Source organism: Rosa rugosa, chromosome 4 (genome assembly GCF_958449725.1).
Source record: "Rosa rugosa chromosome 4, drRosRugo1.1, whole genome shotgun sequence".
NCBI classification, from domain to species: domain Eukaryota; kingdom Viridiplantae; phylum Streptophyta; class Magnoliopsida; order Rosales; family Rosaceae; genus Rosa; species Rosa rugosa.
The window spans coordinates 9446662-9464600 of record NC_084823.1 but is presented as its reverse complement, the minus strand read 5'-3'; the positions used below and the strand labels follow the sequence as shown (position 1 = coordinate 9464600).

General features: G+C 38.9%; 3 protein-coding genes across 4 annotated transcripts; all 3 read left to right on the top strand.

The window, feature by feature from the left end:
• Positions 1-112: 112 nt before the first annotated feature.
• LOC133745708 (pentatricopeptide repeat-containing protein At1g18900-like) lies at positions 113-2142 on the top strand. 2 transcript variants are annotated; one of them, XM_062173826.1, is made up of 2 exons: positions 113-195; positions 486-2142. In XM_062173826.1, exon 2 carries the CDS (start codon positions 566-568, stop codon positions 1559-1561), a length of 996 nt encoding a protein of 331 aa, XP_062029810.1. In that variant the 5' UTR covers positions 113-195; positions 486-565; the 3' UTR covers positions 1562-2142. The 2 variants fall into 2 exon arrangements, with proteins under 2 accessions (XP_062029810.1, XP_062029811.1); XM_062173827.1 differs by having other exon boundaries at positions 115-195; positions 552-2142.
• Positions 2143-5870: 3728 nt separating this feature from the next.
• On the top strand, positions 5871-9746 carry LOC133745533 (putative pentatricopeptide repeat-containing protein At1g12700, mitochondrial). The gene is made up of 2 exons (XM_062173616.1): positions 5871-5960; positions 6248-9746. The coding sequence occupies exon 2, from the start codon at positions 6319-6321 to the stop codon at positions 7558-7560; it is 1242 nt and encodes a 413-aa protein (XP_062029600.1). The 5' UTR covers positions 5871-5960; positions 6248-6318; the 3' UTR covers positions 7561-9746.
• A 6431-nt stretch (positions 9747-16177) lies between these two features.
• On the top strand, positions 16178-17419 carry LOC133744297 (protein Rf1, mitochondrial-like). The gene has a single exon (XM_062172431.1). The coding sequence runs from the start codon at positions 16178-16180 to the stop codon at positions 17417-17419; it is 1242 nt and encodes a 413-aa protein (XP_062028415.1).
• Positions 17420-17939: the final 520 nt, after the last annotated feature.

Genomic DNA, 17939 nt, shown 5'->3' with positions numbered 1-17939 from the left:
AATTTGGAGATCAATCTAGAACCACTATTGCAAAAAAAAAAAAAAAGGGTAATGGAAACTATAAAATATGCGCGGGTCGTTTATTTTTTCACATTTTTAAAATTTGAGCAAAGAAAAAAAAAATTAGAAACCATTTCTGTTCCTCGGTACTGTTCTCTCCCTCCAGAGCTACCGCCGGAGAATCATCGGAGGAAGGTGAGTGCTCCTCCTCTTCTTCTTCATCAGTTATCATCATCGTCTCCTTTTGAAACCCTAACACAGGTTATCGATCTGAATTCTCACACAGTAGCTACTGCTTAATTTAATTTGTTTCTAGTTGAAAACCTGGCTAGCTTAGCTTCACTGAATTTTCCGTTTCTTTTACGCTCTAGGTTTTAATTCAAGTTTGAATATTTACATTCCGGTGGTATTATACTGTTTGTTTTGAAGTAGAAAACCCAAACTTCACTTATTTGGGTCTGATTGCCTTTTCTTTTCTACACTAGATCCTCAGTCAAGTTCTGATTTTTGTGGTTTCAAACTTTGATTTCTGCTGCAACTAAACTACTTAGAACAATCGAAATCAATGGGGTACTGTAGTTCCCCCAATTCTTCTGCCGATGACCTCAAGAAACATGTAATGGAGGTTTTCGAGGAAGCCACCAAAGACTGTGAGGACGAGTACTTGACTAGAGTATTCGGCACGATTGCGGACTACAACTCCCTTAACGGTTGTGCAATTAAGTTGTTCGATGCTGTGGGAGGTATCGGCATCACTGACAAAGCCAAAGAGCTGTTTAAGCCTGTCTCTAACTTGGGCATTCTGTGTCCAGTGGCTATCTTCACCATGGTCATTATGATCTACTCTGATGCTCGGAATGCCAAGGGTGCTCTCAAGGTCTACCGTCACATGATAGCCACTGGTGTCACCCCTGTCTCCTTCACTTACACTATACTCATCTCCACACTTGCACAAGACTTTTCCGATGTAAAATTCCTTGGGTATGCCAAGAAGTATTTTCTTGAAATGTTGGATAAGGGGATGAAGCCCAATCCTACACCCTACATCAATGTTATGGATGCCATTGCCTACCGAGAGACCGAGGAGAAGGCCAAGGTGTTTCTTGAGCAGATAAAAGCCAAGGGGTTCGTCCCTCCCGAACATGGTTTTCAATACAAAGAAGGCCACTTCACCGAAACATTCCAGGCACTGAAGATGTATGCTCATCTTCTCTACAATGATGCCACTGACAAGGATGTTAAAGTGTTCTTCCGATTTATGCGCAACCACACTGGAACCCATAAGAAACTGGCGAACAAGATGTACAATGCTTTGGTAGAGGATGGAAATGTAAACGAGGCCTTAGAGTTTTATAACACAATTCAGGAGACAGGTGCAGAGCCCCTGATCCTAATCCACACTTCCGTTATTAAAACCTACCTCGAGTTTGGTAAGACCAGGAGTGCTCTGGAGGCGTACCTGGCCATGTTAGCTGCTGGGGTTGCCCCCAACTCCTACACTTGCACCGTTTTAATCAAGGGACTCAGTGCTGACCCCAACTTCTTAGGAGATGCCAAGTAGTTTTTGCTTGAGATGATGGACAAGGGGAAGTGGCCCAATGCTGCTACCTTCACTGCAGTGATAGAGGGCTTTGCAAAGCAGGAGAACAAGGCAGCTAAGGAGGAGGGAAAAGAGTTTGTGCAGCTAATGATCAATAAGGGGTTTGTTCCTAATGCGAAGGCTATGATGGACATTTTAAAGGGTAGACCAACACCTGTAATTAGAAGTGCCATGAGCATTGTTCTTTCCAGCTTGAAGCAGTGATGCTCTGGTTCATGGATGTTATACCAGCAAGCTTTAGGATTAGGAGGCTTCAGATATGTAGGAGCTAGTGAGAGTAGAAAACTGGATTTCAGTATAAATTTTGTACTGTTCTCTATTGTTGTGACTGTTGATATTCAAGTATCCCGGTGCTCATATGAAATTAATGCTACATTTTTAACTGTGCGGTAGGCGTTGTTGATTCACAGCACACTTGCTATTAATTTTAATGTTTCTTATACATTGATTTTTCATGCATGTAGATAGTGTATTGAGAAATCAGAACAAATGAGAAAGCAGTTTAAATTTTGTGGGAATGGGTTTCAAATTTCAATATGGGATTTTTTGCTGTTTTCTATGATATTGAAATATTTGCTGTTTCTGTTTCTTTTATTCTGGTTTTCTGCATGTCTTTTTATTATCTTCTTGCTCAGAATTATATTCTTTTGACAGGTTGGGCATGAAAAAAATGCTTCTTCTTTGTTATATCCAAAAGGAGAAACAGTTTGATATGTTAGCTGTGCTCGACTCACAGTTCTGAGATTAAAAAAAAAAGAAAAAAAGAAGATAACTATGTGGACCAAAATAACTTGAGACTTCAAGTTCACAATAGGACCTCCTGTGATTATGAATTCCCTGCAGTTTATATAATTCTCAGTGCACTGTTGTGTTCGCTTGAACCTTAATGATCTCATATCCCACTTGTGCAGTTATTAAGGGTTAAACGTCCTCATTTAATCACTGCCATTTCCTTTTGAGTAGAAAGGAATAGCAATCCAAAGTAAAGATGTTTATTTAAGTCTGATAGGGTTGTTGTCATCTCCGTTAGATACTGGTCATACTTTTGCTTCCTTCCAAATCAGAAAGAAAGGTGCACTGCTTTTGCTTATGAGGTAACATTCATTCATTATCTTTTGATCTAAGTTGACCTTTAGGAATTTAGGAAAGTTTTGCACATTTCCGTTTCATGATATAGTAATCCCTCATTATTTGGTTATCAAGTCAATAATAAATGCTGCTTTTTCTTAATAGTTTCAAGTTACTTGCATCAAATTAGACTTCAGGCGCATAAAAGTTTCTTCATCCATTATGGTTTTGAATTTAATATAAGTTTGCCTGGAATTTATCTGTGCTTGAGCCCTCAAACGCTCACTTGCAGCATTAGTTAGTTTCTAGAATTTTGATGCTTAACAGAGTCGTAATAGCCCTAATAAAGAGAAGTTTATCAACACTTTTGAGTTGAATTCAAAGTATGAATATTCTGTTTGTCAAATGTGCTAGTGTTCAATATCTTGCAAGAAGATTTGTGTCTTTGATGTAATTCAGTTTGATCCTAGTTTTTTTTTACTGTATGGTAGCTTCACAGAACACTTGTAACTAGTTTTATTATTGCTTACAGAGTTAGAGTTGACTGATTTTGGCAACAGTTGTTTTTTATTCCTTGAATTTGTCATGCATGTATATTAGGCAAGGTACATACAGCAGTGTATTGAGAAATCAGAACACATGAAGTTGAAACTGGGAGTATTCTTGCACTCGAGAAATTTTGAGAAACAAAAGTATTGTATTTGATAGTTAGGTGTGTGAGAGATGTCATTGCCACACTAAATGCACACAATCATGATAAGTGGACTGAAACATTGGCACAGGTAACACAGCTGTTGTAGTACAAGGCTTTCTGTAGAAATCAGAAATTTTACCAGTCTCCCTTTGTTCGCGTAAACCTGAGCTGCTAACGATCTTTGAACTTCTAAAGGATGTTTTGGCATGAATGCTAGTCTAATCCAGAAGCTGAGAAGCAGCGGCTAAAGGAATGATATCTCCTAATTTCAAGTTTTTCTCTCCCTCATATACTCCAAGGATGACTGTGAGTAAATAGATAATGATGCAGCATCTTGTTGTGCAGAACATTAAAATTTTCTCCATAGCTGGTGCTCAAATTCTTTGTACATGAAAAACTTTATTTTGCCTAATTTAGTTGAGATTTCTCCTACATCATTAGATATCTGGTGGCAGACTGGCAGTAAATATGAATTCTTTTGCCAACTTCATAGAAAGTTGCAGTTTTACATGCTACGGAGACGTAAATGATCATTTAAAGATTTTTCTTGTCTATCTCATATATTTCAATAATAACATTACTTTATATGTCTGCCGGTTCAAAATTTTCTTAATGATTATCAGTTTGATTGATAATCTGTAATAGTAATACATTCAATAGAAGTTTAAAAACTGAATAGTCGAGATGTTGATATGTGATCAGAAAGTGGGTGGATTTCACGAACGATCCCTTAAAATTGCTGTAAAAAGAAATCCATAACTAAGACCCTATATCTATGATTCTATACACATACCGTATGGCTATTGGTATTATATCTACACATTTCAAAGGTTCCTCCCTCATGTGTCAATGCGAGTAGTTAATGCATCGTCTTGTTGAGGACAACGTTAATGGTACCCAAATTCTTTGTACATTGAAACCCTTTATTTTGACAAGCTGTTTTGATATCTTTCTTGAATCAATGGATAAGTTGTTAACAAATAAAATTCGATTAAGGCTCCCTCAAAAATGTTGTATGTGAAGTGAAATTCACTATTCTTATAATCTGAGACATTTCTCATCGACTTCATAAATTATTAGACTAGGCTCTCTCTCAATATTGATTTACATAGCTTAGGTCGTAAAATGGGTTTCTTCCTTAGTCCCTTTAGACTAGTTGAGTCGTTGTCTTGTTGTTGTTGTTGTTTTTTTTATTGAATATATATATATTTTATTTTATTTCATGTTATTTTATTTTTGAGAGAATGTGGGTGTTGGGCTGACAATGGATCGTATCACGTCAAGATATTTGTCGTGTCACAAGAGACAAACTCAAACCTAGCCCATTTAATAATCGTATCGAAAATTTAAACCCAAACCCAACCTATTTATGAAATGGGTTACCCGTTTCCAACCCATTTAATAAATAGGTCGTGTCGTATTGGACAAAATGACCTATTTAAGGGTAAACATTGCGACCCATTTAACTAAAAAAATGCATAAATTGATTAAATTCACTAAAAACTCCTTAAGACGAAGATTATAAATAATTATATATAATTCTTAAATAATTAAATTCAATAATGATGAAGCAAAATATTTCAAATTGTCCAATCCTAGGATCAAATACTCCCAACGTCCAAAATTTCAGGAAGAAGTATAGTATAATCGGATTATACGAGTTCATTTTGTGTTGACAGGTTGACCCGTGGCCAATCTGTTTATTAAATGGGTCATGACGGGTTGACCCGCGGCCGACCCGCTTTTTAATTGTGCGGGTTCAACCCGCTTTATTTCGTGCGGGTTTCGAGTCGTGTTATCGGGTCGTGTCGGAATTGACAACCCTAGTGTCAATCCATTAAGAATGGTTCTAATTGGTGAGAGAGAGAGTGAAAATATAAAAATACCATTTGAAAAATGAATAATGACATAAGGTTAAAGGTGTTATTGAAGGCATGTACAATAATTGGGTTGGGTTTGTTAGTTTAGGTACTGATATGTTATTTATCTAAATTTAGGAACCTTAATTATCAGTGGTGAAAAGTTCAGGTACTGTTTCTAAAATTCTCCCTTTATAAAAAGACAATTTTGTTTGATTGCAACTTTGCATTATTAATTCATTGATTTGAGTCAATTTTAGTCCTAATGTACTGTAGGTATTGATATTTGGTATAATATTTGGTATTCCAAGTGTTTTCAAAACTATTAACTTGTTTCTCACGTTGTCGTTATATTATTTTCATTTTGAAAATCGGTTAGACGTGGAGTGCTAAAAGGACACCACAAGGGGGTCAATTTATTTGAGTTAGTTATTTAATCTCAATTTCACGAGAATGACCAGAATTATAAACATTGAAAAAAAAAAAAAAACGAGGGATAAAAAGGCAAAATTAGAACGGGAACACTAGGCAATTTGAACAAAATAGAAATAACAAAATTACAAATAACTAAAAAAAAGGTGGCCTAAAAATAAAGGGAACCTATAAAATACGGGCGCGGTTCGTTTATTTTTCACATATTTAAAATTTAAGCAAAGAAAAAAGAAAATAGAAACCATTTCTCTTCCTTGGTACTGTTCTCTGCTTCAGGAGCCAACGCCGGAGAATCATCGGGGGGAAGGTGAGTGCTCTTCTCTTCTTCTTCTTCTTCTTCATCAGTTATTTTGGAACCCTAACACTGGTTATCGATTTAACTTCTCACACAGTAGCTACTGCTTAATTTAATTTGTTTCTAGTTGAAAACCTAGCTACCTTCATATTTCTTCTGAATTTTTCGTTTCTTTTAGGCTCTAGGGCTTAATTCAAGTTTGAATATTTACATTCTGGTGATATTATACTGTTTGTTTTGAGGTAGAAAGCCCTAACTTTAGTTATTTGGGTCTCTTTGCCTATTCTCTTTTACACTAGAACCTCAGTCAAGTTTGTGGTTTTAAACTTTGATTTCTGCGGCAACTAAACTACTTAGAACAATCGGATCAATGGCGGAAACTAGTTCCCCCAATTCTTCTGCCGATGACCTCAAGAAACATGTAATGGATGTTTTCAAGGAAGCCACCAAAGACTGTGAGGACGAGTCCTTGAAAAGAATATTTGGCACCATTGGGAGGAGCTACGATTCCCTTAACGATTTTTCGATTGAGTTGTTCAATTCTATGGCAGATACCGGCATCATTGACAGAGCCAGAGAGATGTTTAAGCCCGTCTCTAACTTGGGCATTCTGTCTCCAGTGGCTGTCTTCACCATTGTGATTCTGATGTACGCCGGTAGTCGCAAGGCCAACAGTGCTCTCAAGGTCTACCAGCACATGATAGCCACTGGTGTCAACCCTGCCTGCTACACTTACGTCCAACTCATCTGTGTACTTGCAACAGATTTTTCCAATGTAAAGTTCCTTAGGTATGCAAAGAAGTATTTTCTTGAAATGTTGGATAAGGGGATGAAGCCCAATCCTACACCCTTCTGGAACATTATGAAGGCCATTGCCTACCGAGAGCCAGTGGAGAAGGCCAAGGAGTTTCTTGAGCAGATAAAGGCCAAGGGGTTCATGCCTCCCGACAGTGGTTTTCACTACAAAGAAGCCTACCTCGCCGAAGGAATGCAAACACTGAAGATGTATGCTAATCTTGTCCACAATGAGACCATCGACAAGGATGTTAGAAAGTACTTCTACGTGTTGCGCGCCTGCCCTGGCCATGCTGAAAAACTGGCGAGCAAGATGTACAGTGCTTTGGTAGATGATGGAAATGTAGATGAGGCCACAGAGTTCTTTAACGAAGTTGAGGAGACGGGTATAGAGCCCATGGTCCTAATCCACACCGCTGTTATTGAAGCCTATCTCTCGTTTGGCAAGACCAAGGGTGCTCTGGAGGCATACCTGGCCATGTTAGCTGCTGGGGTTGCCCCCAACTCCTACACTTACACCGTTTTAATCAATGGACTCAGTGCTGACCCCAACTTCTTAGGAGATGCCAAGAAGTATTTGCTTGAGATGATGGACAAGGGGAAGCGGCCCAATGCTGCTACATTCACTGCGGTGATAGAGGGCTTTGCAAAGCTGGAGGACAAGGCAGCTGAGGAGGAGGGAAAAGAGTTTGTGCAGGTAATGATGGATAAGGGGTTTGTTCCTAATGCGAAGGCTATGATGGGCGTTTTAAAGGGTAGACCAACACCTGTAATTAGAAGTGCCATGAGTATTGTTCTTTCCACCTTGAAGCAGTGATGCTCTGGTTCATGGATGTTATACCAATAAGCTTTAGGATTAGGAGGCTTCAGATATGTAGGAGCTAGTGAGAGTAGAAAACTGGATTTCAGTATAAATTTTGTGCTGCTCTGTTGTTGTGATTGTTGATATTCAAGTATCCTGGTGCTCATATGAGTTTAATGCTACATTTTTAACTATGCGGTAGGCGTCGTTGATTCACAGCACACTTGCTATTAATTTTAATGTTTCTTATACACTGATTTTTAGTCTTTTGCAGCAGTTGTTTTTCATTCCTTTAATTTTTCATGCATGTAGATAGTGTATTGAGAAATCATAACAAATGAGAAATCAGTATAAATTTTGTGGGAATGGGTTTCAATATGTTATTTTTGCTGTTTTCTATGATATCGAAATATTTGTAGTTTCTGTTTCTTTTATTCTGGTTGTCTGCATGTCTTTTTATTATCTTCTTGCTCAGATGTTATTATATTCTTTTGATAGGTTGGCATGAAAAAAATGCTTCTTCTTTGTTATATCCAAAAGCAGGAACAGTTTGATATGTTAGTTATGCTAGACTCAGAGTTTTGAGATTAAAAAATAATAGTAATAAATAAAAAATAAAAAAGATAACTATGTGTACCAAAATAACTTGAGACTTCAAGTTCACAATAGGACCTCCTGTGATTATGAATTCCCTGCAGTTTATGTAATTCTCAGTGTGCTGTTGTGTTCGCTTGAACCTTAACGATCTCATATCCCACTTGTGCAGTTATTAAGGTTTAAATGACCTCATTTAATCACTGCCATTTCCTTTTGAGTAGAAAGGAGTAGCAATCCGAAGTAAAGATGTTTATTTAAGTTTGATAGGGTTGTTGTCATCTCCATTAGATACTGGTCATAGTTTTGCTTCCTTCCAAATCAGAAAGAAAGGTGCACTGCTTTTGCTTATGAGGTAACATTCATTCATTATCTTTTGATCTTATTTGACCGTTAGGAATTTAGGAAAGTTTTGCACAATTCAGTTTCATGATATAGTAGTCCCTCATTATTTGGTTATCAAGTCAATAATAAATGCTGCTTTTCTTAATAGTTTCAAGTTACTTGCATCAAATTAGACTTCAGGCACATAAAAGTTTCTTCATCCATTATGGTTTTGAATTTAACATAAGTTTGCCTGGAATTTATCTCTGCTTGAGCCCTCAAACGCTCACTTGAAGCACTAGTTAGTTTCTAGAATTTTGATGCCTAACAAAGTCGTAATAGCCCTAATAAAGAGAAGTTTATCAACACTTTTGAGTTGAATTCCAAGTATGAATATTCTGTTTGTCAAATGTGCTAGGGTTCAATATCTTGCAAGAAGATTTGTCTTTGATGTAATTCAGTTTGATCCTAGTTTTTTTGACTGTATGGTAGCTTCACAGAACACTTGTAATTAGTTTTAATATTGCTTACAGAGTTAGAGTCGACTGATTTTGACAAGTATTTTTTTATTCCTTGAATTTGTCATGCATGTATATTAGGCAAGGTACATACAGCAGTGTATTGAGAAATCCAAACTCATGAAGTTGAAACTGGGAATGTTCTTGCACTCGAGAGATTTTGAGAAACAAAAGTATTGTATTTGATAGTTAGGTGTGTGAGAGATGTCATTCCCACACTAAATGCACAGAATTATGATAAGTGGACTGAAGCATTGGCACAAATTATACAGCTGTTGTAGTACAAGGCTTTCTGTAGAAATCTGAAATTTTACCAGTCTCGTTTTGTTTGAGTAAACCTGAGCTGCTAACGATCTTTGAACTTCTAAAAGATGTTTTGACATGAATACTAGTCTAATCCAGAAGCTGAGAAGCAGCGGCTAAATGAATGATATCTCTACATTTCAAGTTTTTCTCTCCCTCATATACTCTCAAGGATGACTGCGTAAATAGATAATGATGCAGCATCTTGTTGTGCAGAACATTAAAATTTTCTCCATTGCTTGTGCTCAAATTCTTTGTACATCAAAAACTTTATTTTGACAAGTTTAGTTGAGATTTCTCCAACATCATTAGATATCTGGTGGCAGACTGGCAAGTAAACATGGATTCATTTGCCCTTCATAGAAAGTTGCAGTTTTACATGCTACGGAGATGTAAATGACCATTTAATTTCCAGCTAGATTTTTCATGTCTATCTCACCTCGATAATAATATTACTTTATAGTTCTGCTGGTTCAAAATTTCTAAATGATTATTAAGTTGACTGAAAATTTGTAATAGTAATATATTCTTAGTAGCTTAAAAATTGAATGATCGAGATGTATGTGATCAGAAAGTGGGGAGGATCTCACAAGCGATCCCTTAAAATTGCTAAAAAAGAAATCCATAACTAAGACCCTGTATCTATACAAAGACATATGGCTATTGCTATGATATCTACCCATTTCGAAGCCTCCTCCCTCACGTGTCACTGTGAGTAGTTAATGCATCGTATTGTTGAGGACAACGTTAAGGGTACCCAAATTCTTTGTGCATCGAAACCCTTTATTTTGACAAGCTATTTTGATATCTTTCGTGAATCAATAGATAAGTTGTTAGCAAATAAAATTCGATTAAGGCTCCATCAAAAATGTTGTATGTGAAGCGAAATTCACTGTTCTTATTAATCTCAGACATTTCTCATCGACTCCATAAATTATTAGACTCGGCTCTCTCTCAATATTGGTTTACTCGGCTTTGGTGGTAAAATGGGCTTCTCACTCAGTCCCTTTAGGATAGTTGAGTGGTAGTCTTATTCTTTTCCTTTTTTTTTTTTTTAAGAGAATGTGGGTGTGTTTGCCTCAAAATCGTCTCGGCCGAAATTAGAGCTAAGGGACTTGTGATTGAATTGTCATTCTTGATATGCAGGCATGCCAACTTGCGGTCGAATGTCTGAATGAGGTTTTGATATGATTTGCACTTGTATTTGACTTCTTAACAAATGATTGTAGGCCGAGGAAGGAACCCTCTCGGTCGTTAGGTTCTAATGTCTTTGTTGCAAGGACTTCAGTTAGGCGTACAACCCTGACCAGGATCTTCAATCACGTTTACTTCTTGAGTGAATTCAAGGGTTCAGTGACAAGCGAGAGATATATCGGGTGAAGGTACTCGCAAATCATGGTGAAGACGAAGGTGAAGTGGACTCGGTTATCAAAGCGTTGTGAGGTGATGTGTATGTGAACAGCGAATCACATTGATCCAATCTGGACTGGCCGAAAGAGAACGACGGACGAGAATTATATGTTATGAACTACTCCTAAGTGCAAAAATTAAAGTGCATATAAAATAAAGAACAAGGAATTAAAGAACTTGAATGTAAAGTGCATATAAAATAAAGAAGAACAAGGAAGTAAAAAGCTTGAATGTAAAGTACTGAAATGAAAGTAAGAAACTAGAAATGAAAACAAGTTATTAGAGTTGAATTGCAAGGCAAAATACCTATGAAAGATAACAAGAGAAAAGTTTGAGTATAAGTTGTGTATTGATTTCTTTGTGTGGTGCAGGACCTTTTACAATGAATTACTGTTTAGACCCAAAATGAACATTTTGGCCTGACAAGGCATGTGTTGGAGAAATTGAGCCAATGTCAGTGGCTCAAGCTATATATTGTCGACAAGCTCGAAATATATATTTAGAGGCTAAATAAAGCCTACTATGGAAGCATGGAAGCATGAAAAGTTAACTTTAGCACATTTTCCTACTTCGGCTAGGAGAAACCGAGCTAAACAAGGAAGGAGGGGCGGCAGACTAACCAAACGAAATCTAAATGAGCTAAAACTTTCCAGATTAATTCTAGAAAGCCCAAGGATCATTTCTTATGAAGAGTGCCAGAGATTTTTTTGAGTGGAAGGCCTTCAAACAATCAGTCCAATTTTCTACAGAAGCAAAACTGAAAAACTGGACCTGTAAGAGGTCCAGCAGCATTTCCAGCCCAACCGCATGGAATAAAGCTCTGAAAATTTGTCAGGATGATCTACACTCATAGTGAAACATTTTTTATGAAGAAGTCGAAGGCTCAATCTGAAGTCTTGTTGGAGAAATAATTGAAGGAATAAAGAGGCAGAAACTGACCTAAAACCAGCTCAATATTCACATGTTCATGTTTCCTACCCACATGAAGAAAGCTAGATGCTTTTCTTTTTTTCCTTGGATATATTTTTCTACAACAATCTCTTTAATAGATCATCATCACTTCCATTTTTTTGCACCTTCATGCCTTGCTTTCATTTCATCATTTCATCATTTCTCTATCTTTTCCATATTTTACAAATCACTTTCATTATTTTTCTTCCATTCATCATTTCACTCTTCTTTTTCTTCCCTATATAAACACCTTCTCCTCTCATTCTAAGACACACATTCACAACACAACATCAAAACATCTCTAAGATGATCTAAGTTCTCTCTAGAGCAACCTCTCTAAGAGCAACTCCTCTCCTTCTCTTTCTCTTACTGGTGATCACACTCCTAGTCCTAGTCTTCTCAGAAGCCGACTTTCAGTGGCACCAAACCCTCTGTCAACGTACTTCGGTCCTAGTCTCCTCGAGAGCCGATTGTAGTACCACGACCAAACACCAACACAAACACATTCACAACATCAAAACATCTCTAAGTTGATCTAAGTTCTCTCTAGAGCAACCTCTCTAAGAGCAACTCCTCTCCTTCTCTTTCTCTTACCGGTGATCACACTCCTAGTCCCAGTCTTCTCAGAAGCCGACTTTCAGTGCCACCAAACCCTCTGTCAATGTGCTTCGGTCCTAGTCTCCTCGAGAGCCGATTGTAGTACCACGACCAAACACCAACACAGACACAGACACATTCACAACATCAAAACATCTCTAAGATGATCTAAGTTCTCTCTAGAGCAACCTCTCTAAGAGCAACTCCTTTCCTTCTCTTTCTCTTACCGGTGATCACACTCCTAGTCCTAGTCTTCTCAGAAGCCGACTTTCAGTGCCACCAAACCCTCTGTCAACGTACTTCGGTCCTAGTCTCCTCGAGAGCCGATTGTAGTACCACGACCAAACACCAACACATTCACATTCAACAACAACATCTCTAAGATGATCTAAGTTCTCTCTAGAGCAAACCTCTCTAAGAGCAACTCCTCTCCTTCTCTTTCTCTTACCGGTGATCACACTCCTAGTCCTAGTCTTCTCAGAAGCCGACTTTCAGTGTCACCAAACCCTCTGTCAACGTACTTCGGTCCTAGTCTCCTTGGGAGCCGACGGTAGTGCCACGACCACAACGGTTACGGAACCAGCCAAGCAAGGGTAACGCCCTAGCAACCCAGCCAAGCTAAAGTCACGCTTTAGCAAGATTTCAACACTTCCCGGTGATGTCGCTCTGCTCGATCTACAATATTGAGTATCGATTGTGTTAACAAGAAGAAACTTCAGCAAAGTCCTCACCACGAGGCAGAAAGAATCCCCACGACGAGGTTGGTGCTCTCCTCGTCTACAATCGCTTGATAGAAGTCAGGTCAAGGGACACCCCCGACGACCGCACCCGAACGGTGCTGGCACGCCCGCGCAAGAAAAGAGACTGTTGACCAGCTGCAGCAAAATTGGAGCCAAACAGTTACAAGGCACTATATATACATATCAAAATCCCTAGCTAACTTGTCCTCCAAGAAGTGGAAATTCAAGTAGAATTCATCTCCCTTTTCTAGATTGATTCATTCCTATTGTTATGATTTGGTTGATATCTGGAATCTTAACAATTGAAATCTATAATTGACTCGAACTCTTTCCTTGTGAGGATTCATTCCTTGAACGGACTCCTCGGCCGATGTCTGTCAATTGGGCTTGGCCAAGCACATTTAAACTCCTTCTTAGTCCATCTGTGTAGTCACTCATTTGAACTTGGATTTCCCAACCATGTAACCATGTGATCCACTTTCATCATCTTTTGGGTCGATCGACGCAAAATCTCAAATCTCGGTCGAGTGACCGAGAAACTCTTATTTCGATCAACACCTTCATTTTGGTCGTACAACCTAAACTCTATATTCTCGGTCAACCCAATTAATACTTATTTGGCTAATTTCCTCATCTCAGCTAAATGACCAATTAATTTCATTCTCGGCCGAATGATCAAGTAACTTCATTCTTGACCCTTAATTAATCTCGGCCAAAACTCTCTCTCATCCAAAAACTAAAGCTTAGTAGGTCGACGTGCAAAAAACAGGTGCAAACAGGGTGTCAATCCATTAATATTGAAAATGAACGTAATATTACAAAGAAACAGCTCATCCAAAACTTGGGCTGCGGCAAGATTGAGCTATCCTAGGGAGCCCTATGGGTGAAACCAAAATGAAACAAAATAATCAGGGAGAACCTAATATGCAATATTATCCTAAAGAATTAAGACCAAAGTAACTAGTAACTTGGCACTACTAGGGAGAGTTCCAAAATAGCTTAAGAGCTAACCCTAATTTATTCATAAAGCCCTAAGACCGCCCTACACAAAGGGGGCGTCCCCAGAGCACTTGTTAGACCTATCCCAAGAAAGCAGACAGACCCAAGTTCGCCATGCCCTTATTGATTCCAAAGAAACCCAAGTAATCAAAGCTCTAGGGTTGACAGCTTCTGCGCCCACTGCTGCAACCCTCGCTGCAGCATCTGCCTCTGCCACCACCCAATGATCTCACCCAAACAACGCTGACATCCTTAGTCAACCATGTCCAGAATGGCATCTCATCGCTCGGCAAGCCTAGCCAACCTAAATGGAGTGTAACTCCGGCCAACTACCTTTGCACCTTCCTCCATCCTCTAGATGGAGAGTCGCTCCGGCACTGTCCATGGTGTCTCTTGCATGGTGGATCGGTCACGCCTACCTCTTATTTCGTCCAATCCGCTCTGCAAAGGCTTGGGTTACAAGTGCGGTGATTAAAAGCCAACCCAAAGCCACTGACCCTCGGTCGTGTGAAACTCAAGGCCATCGTCCTCGTGACGCTAGACTTAAACACGCGCACAGCTATAGCATGCAATGTAATACCCGAGAACTTTATAAAGTACATATAATAACAAGATGCTTGATGATTTGAAATCAAGTATCAATTTATAAGGGGTTGATGAAAGTTCATGGTACAGCGAGTTCGGAGGAATTTTAGAATACTCGGATTACATATTATGAAAAAAAATAAGAAAAAAGAAGAAGAGAGAATTAAGTAATTAAGACTGGCATCACCGTGTTTGATTCTCATGAAGAACTCATTAGCTAAACCATGGGTTGATGAGGAAACGTTGAGGTACACACTCCATCCTTTTCAACTAGAAGGCGATATGCAAGAGTAGCGGCTCTGTTAAATTCCCCTGATCAAAGGTAAACTTGTTGAAATTCTGGTAATTTCAATTCGGGTTCGGGGTGTTACATGCAACCCGCCCCAAAAAACACCTTCAAGACCAGACCAATTGGCCGATTCCGGCCTGCCGCCGATGTATCAGCTAGCAACCGCTTCGCCGGAAACATCCTCTCGAAGAGGTAACGACGCCGCTTTACCTTTCACTGACAAATCCAGAACACCCTCCACAAAAAGAAAGGAAGGAAGGAGAAAGCCAAGGCCAACGCAAGACTCCAAATGGGGATGATGCCAGAACCGGCGACTCCGAAAGCCTACGATTCGCAAACAAAACTCAGACAGTTTGGCGTCCAAGCTAAACCATTGCAAAAGTCCTCATTTTTGAAGTTAAGTAGTTGTGAGTTCAATGTTTTATTTTTTATAAAAAGACATGCAATTGTGTTTGTTTGCAACTTTGCAGTATTGATTTATTGATTTGAGGCAACTTTAGTCCTTATGTACTGTAGGCATTGATATTTGATATAATATTTTCAGATTCCAAGTATTTTCGAAATTAGTGACTTGTTTCTCACATTGTCGTGAGATTATTTTCATTTTGAAAGTCAATTAGATGTGGAAGTAAAAATACACCACAAATTGACCATTTATTCGAGTTAGTTATTTAATCTCAATTCAGGAGAATGACCAGAATTATAAAACATTGAAAAAAAAAAACAAAAAACGAGGGATAAAAATGCAAAATTAGAAAGGGAACACTAGGCGATTTGAACAAAATAGAAATAACAAAATTACAAATAACTATAAAAAAGGTGGCCTAAAAATAAATCGAGCCTATAAAATACGGGGCGCGGGTCGTTTTATTTTTCACATTTTCAAAATTTGCGCAAAGAAAAAAGAAAAAAGAAGAAAATAGAAACCACTTCTGTTCCTTGGTACTGTTCTCTGTAGCAGAGCTACCGCCGGAGAACCATCGGAGGAAGGTGAGTGCTCTTCTTCTTCTTCTTCAGTTATCATCATTGTCTCCCTTTTGAAACCCTAACACAGGTTATCGATCTGCATTCTCACACACTAGCTACTGCTTAATTGAATTTGTTTCCAGTTATATTTCTTCTGAATTTTTCGTTTCTTTTAGGCTCTAGGGCTTAATTCAAGTTTGAATATTTACAGTCCGGTGATATTATACTATTTGTTTTGAAGTAGAAAACCCTAACTTTAGTTATTTGGGTCTCTTGGCCTTTTCTCTTTTACACTAGAACCTCAGTCAAGTTCTGATCTTTCTGGGTTTAAACTTTGATTAAACTACTTTGATTCTATGGCGGAAACTAGTTCCCCCAATTCTTCTGCTGATGACCTCAAGAACCATGTAATGAAGATTTTCGAGGAAGCCACCAAAGACTGTGAGGACGAGTGCTTGAAAAGAGTATTTGGCACCATTGGGAGGAGCTACGATTCCCTTAACGATTATTCGATTATGTTGTTCAATTCTATGGCAGATACCGGCATCATTGACAGAGCTAGAGAGATGTTTAAGCCTGTCTCTGACTTGGGCATTCTGTCTCCAGTGGCTGTCTTCACCATTGTGATTATGCTCTACGCCGGTGAGCGCAAGGCCAAGAGTGCTCTCAAGGTTTTCCAGCACATGATAGCCACTGGTGTCAACCCCGCCTGCTACACTTATGTTCAACTCATCACTGTACTTGCAACAGACTTTTCCAATGTAAAGTTCCTTAGGTATGCCAAGAAGTATTTTCTTGAAATGTTGGATAAGGGGATGAAGCCCAGTCCTACACCCTTCTGGAAGATTATGGAGGCCATTGCCTACCGAGAGCCAGTGGAGAAGGCCAAGGAGTTCCTTGAGCAGATAAAAGCCAAGGGGTTCGTGCCTTCCGACAGTGGTTTTCACTACAAAGAAGCCTACCTCGCCGAAGGAATGCAAACACTGAAGATGTATGCTGATCTTGTCCACAATGAGACCATTGACAAGGATGTTAGAAAGTACTTCTACGTGTTGCGCGCCTGCCCTGGCCACGCTGAAAAACTGGGGAGCATAATGTACAGTGCTTTGATAGATGATGGAAATATAGACGAGGCCACAGAGTTCTTTAACGAAGTTGAGGAGACGGGTATAGAGCCCATGGTCCTAATCTACACCGCTGTTATTGGAGTCTATCTCTCGTTTGGCAAGACCAAGGGTGCTCTGGAGGCATACCTGGCCATGTTAGCTGCTGGGGTTGCCCCCAACTCCTACACTTACACCGTTTTAATCAAGGGACTCAGTGCTGACCCCAACTTCTTTGGAGATGCCAAGAAGTATTTGCTCGAGATGATGGACAAGGGGAAGCGGCCCAATGCTGCTGCCTTCACTGCGGTGATAGAGGGCTTTGCAAAGCAGGAGGACAAGGCAGTTGAGGAGGAGGGAAAAGAGTTTGTGCAGGTAATGATGGATAAGGGGTTTGTGCCTAATGCGAAGGCAATGATGGAGGTTTTAAAGGGTAGACCAACATCGGTAATTAGAAGTGCCATGAGTATTGTCCTTTCCACCTTGAAGCAGTGATGCTCTGGTTCATGGATGTTATACCAGCAAACTTTAGGATTAGGAGGCTTCAGATATGGAGGAGCTAGTGAGAGTAGAAAAATGGTTTTCAGTATAAATTTTGTGCTGTTCTTTATTGTTGTGAATGTTGACATTCAAGTATTCTGGTGCTAATATGAATTTAATGCTACATCTGTAATTGTGCGGTAGGCGTTGTTGATTCACGCACGCTATTAATTTTAATGTTTTATTCATTGATTTTTAGTCTTTTACAACAGTTGTTTTTCATTCCTTTAATCTGTCATGCATGTAGATACTAGATAGTGTATTGAGAAATGAGAACAAATGAAATTGAAACAGGGAGTATTCTTGCATTGGGAAGTTTTGAAAAATAGAAGTATTGCATTTTGATAGTTAGCGTGCCAGAGATGTTATTGGCACACGGCACATCTTAATAGCACAGAATCACTATAGATGGACTGAAGCATTGGCACACCTAACGTAGTTATGGGTTGTCCATGTCTTTCAGTAGAACTTAGAA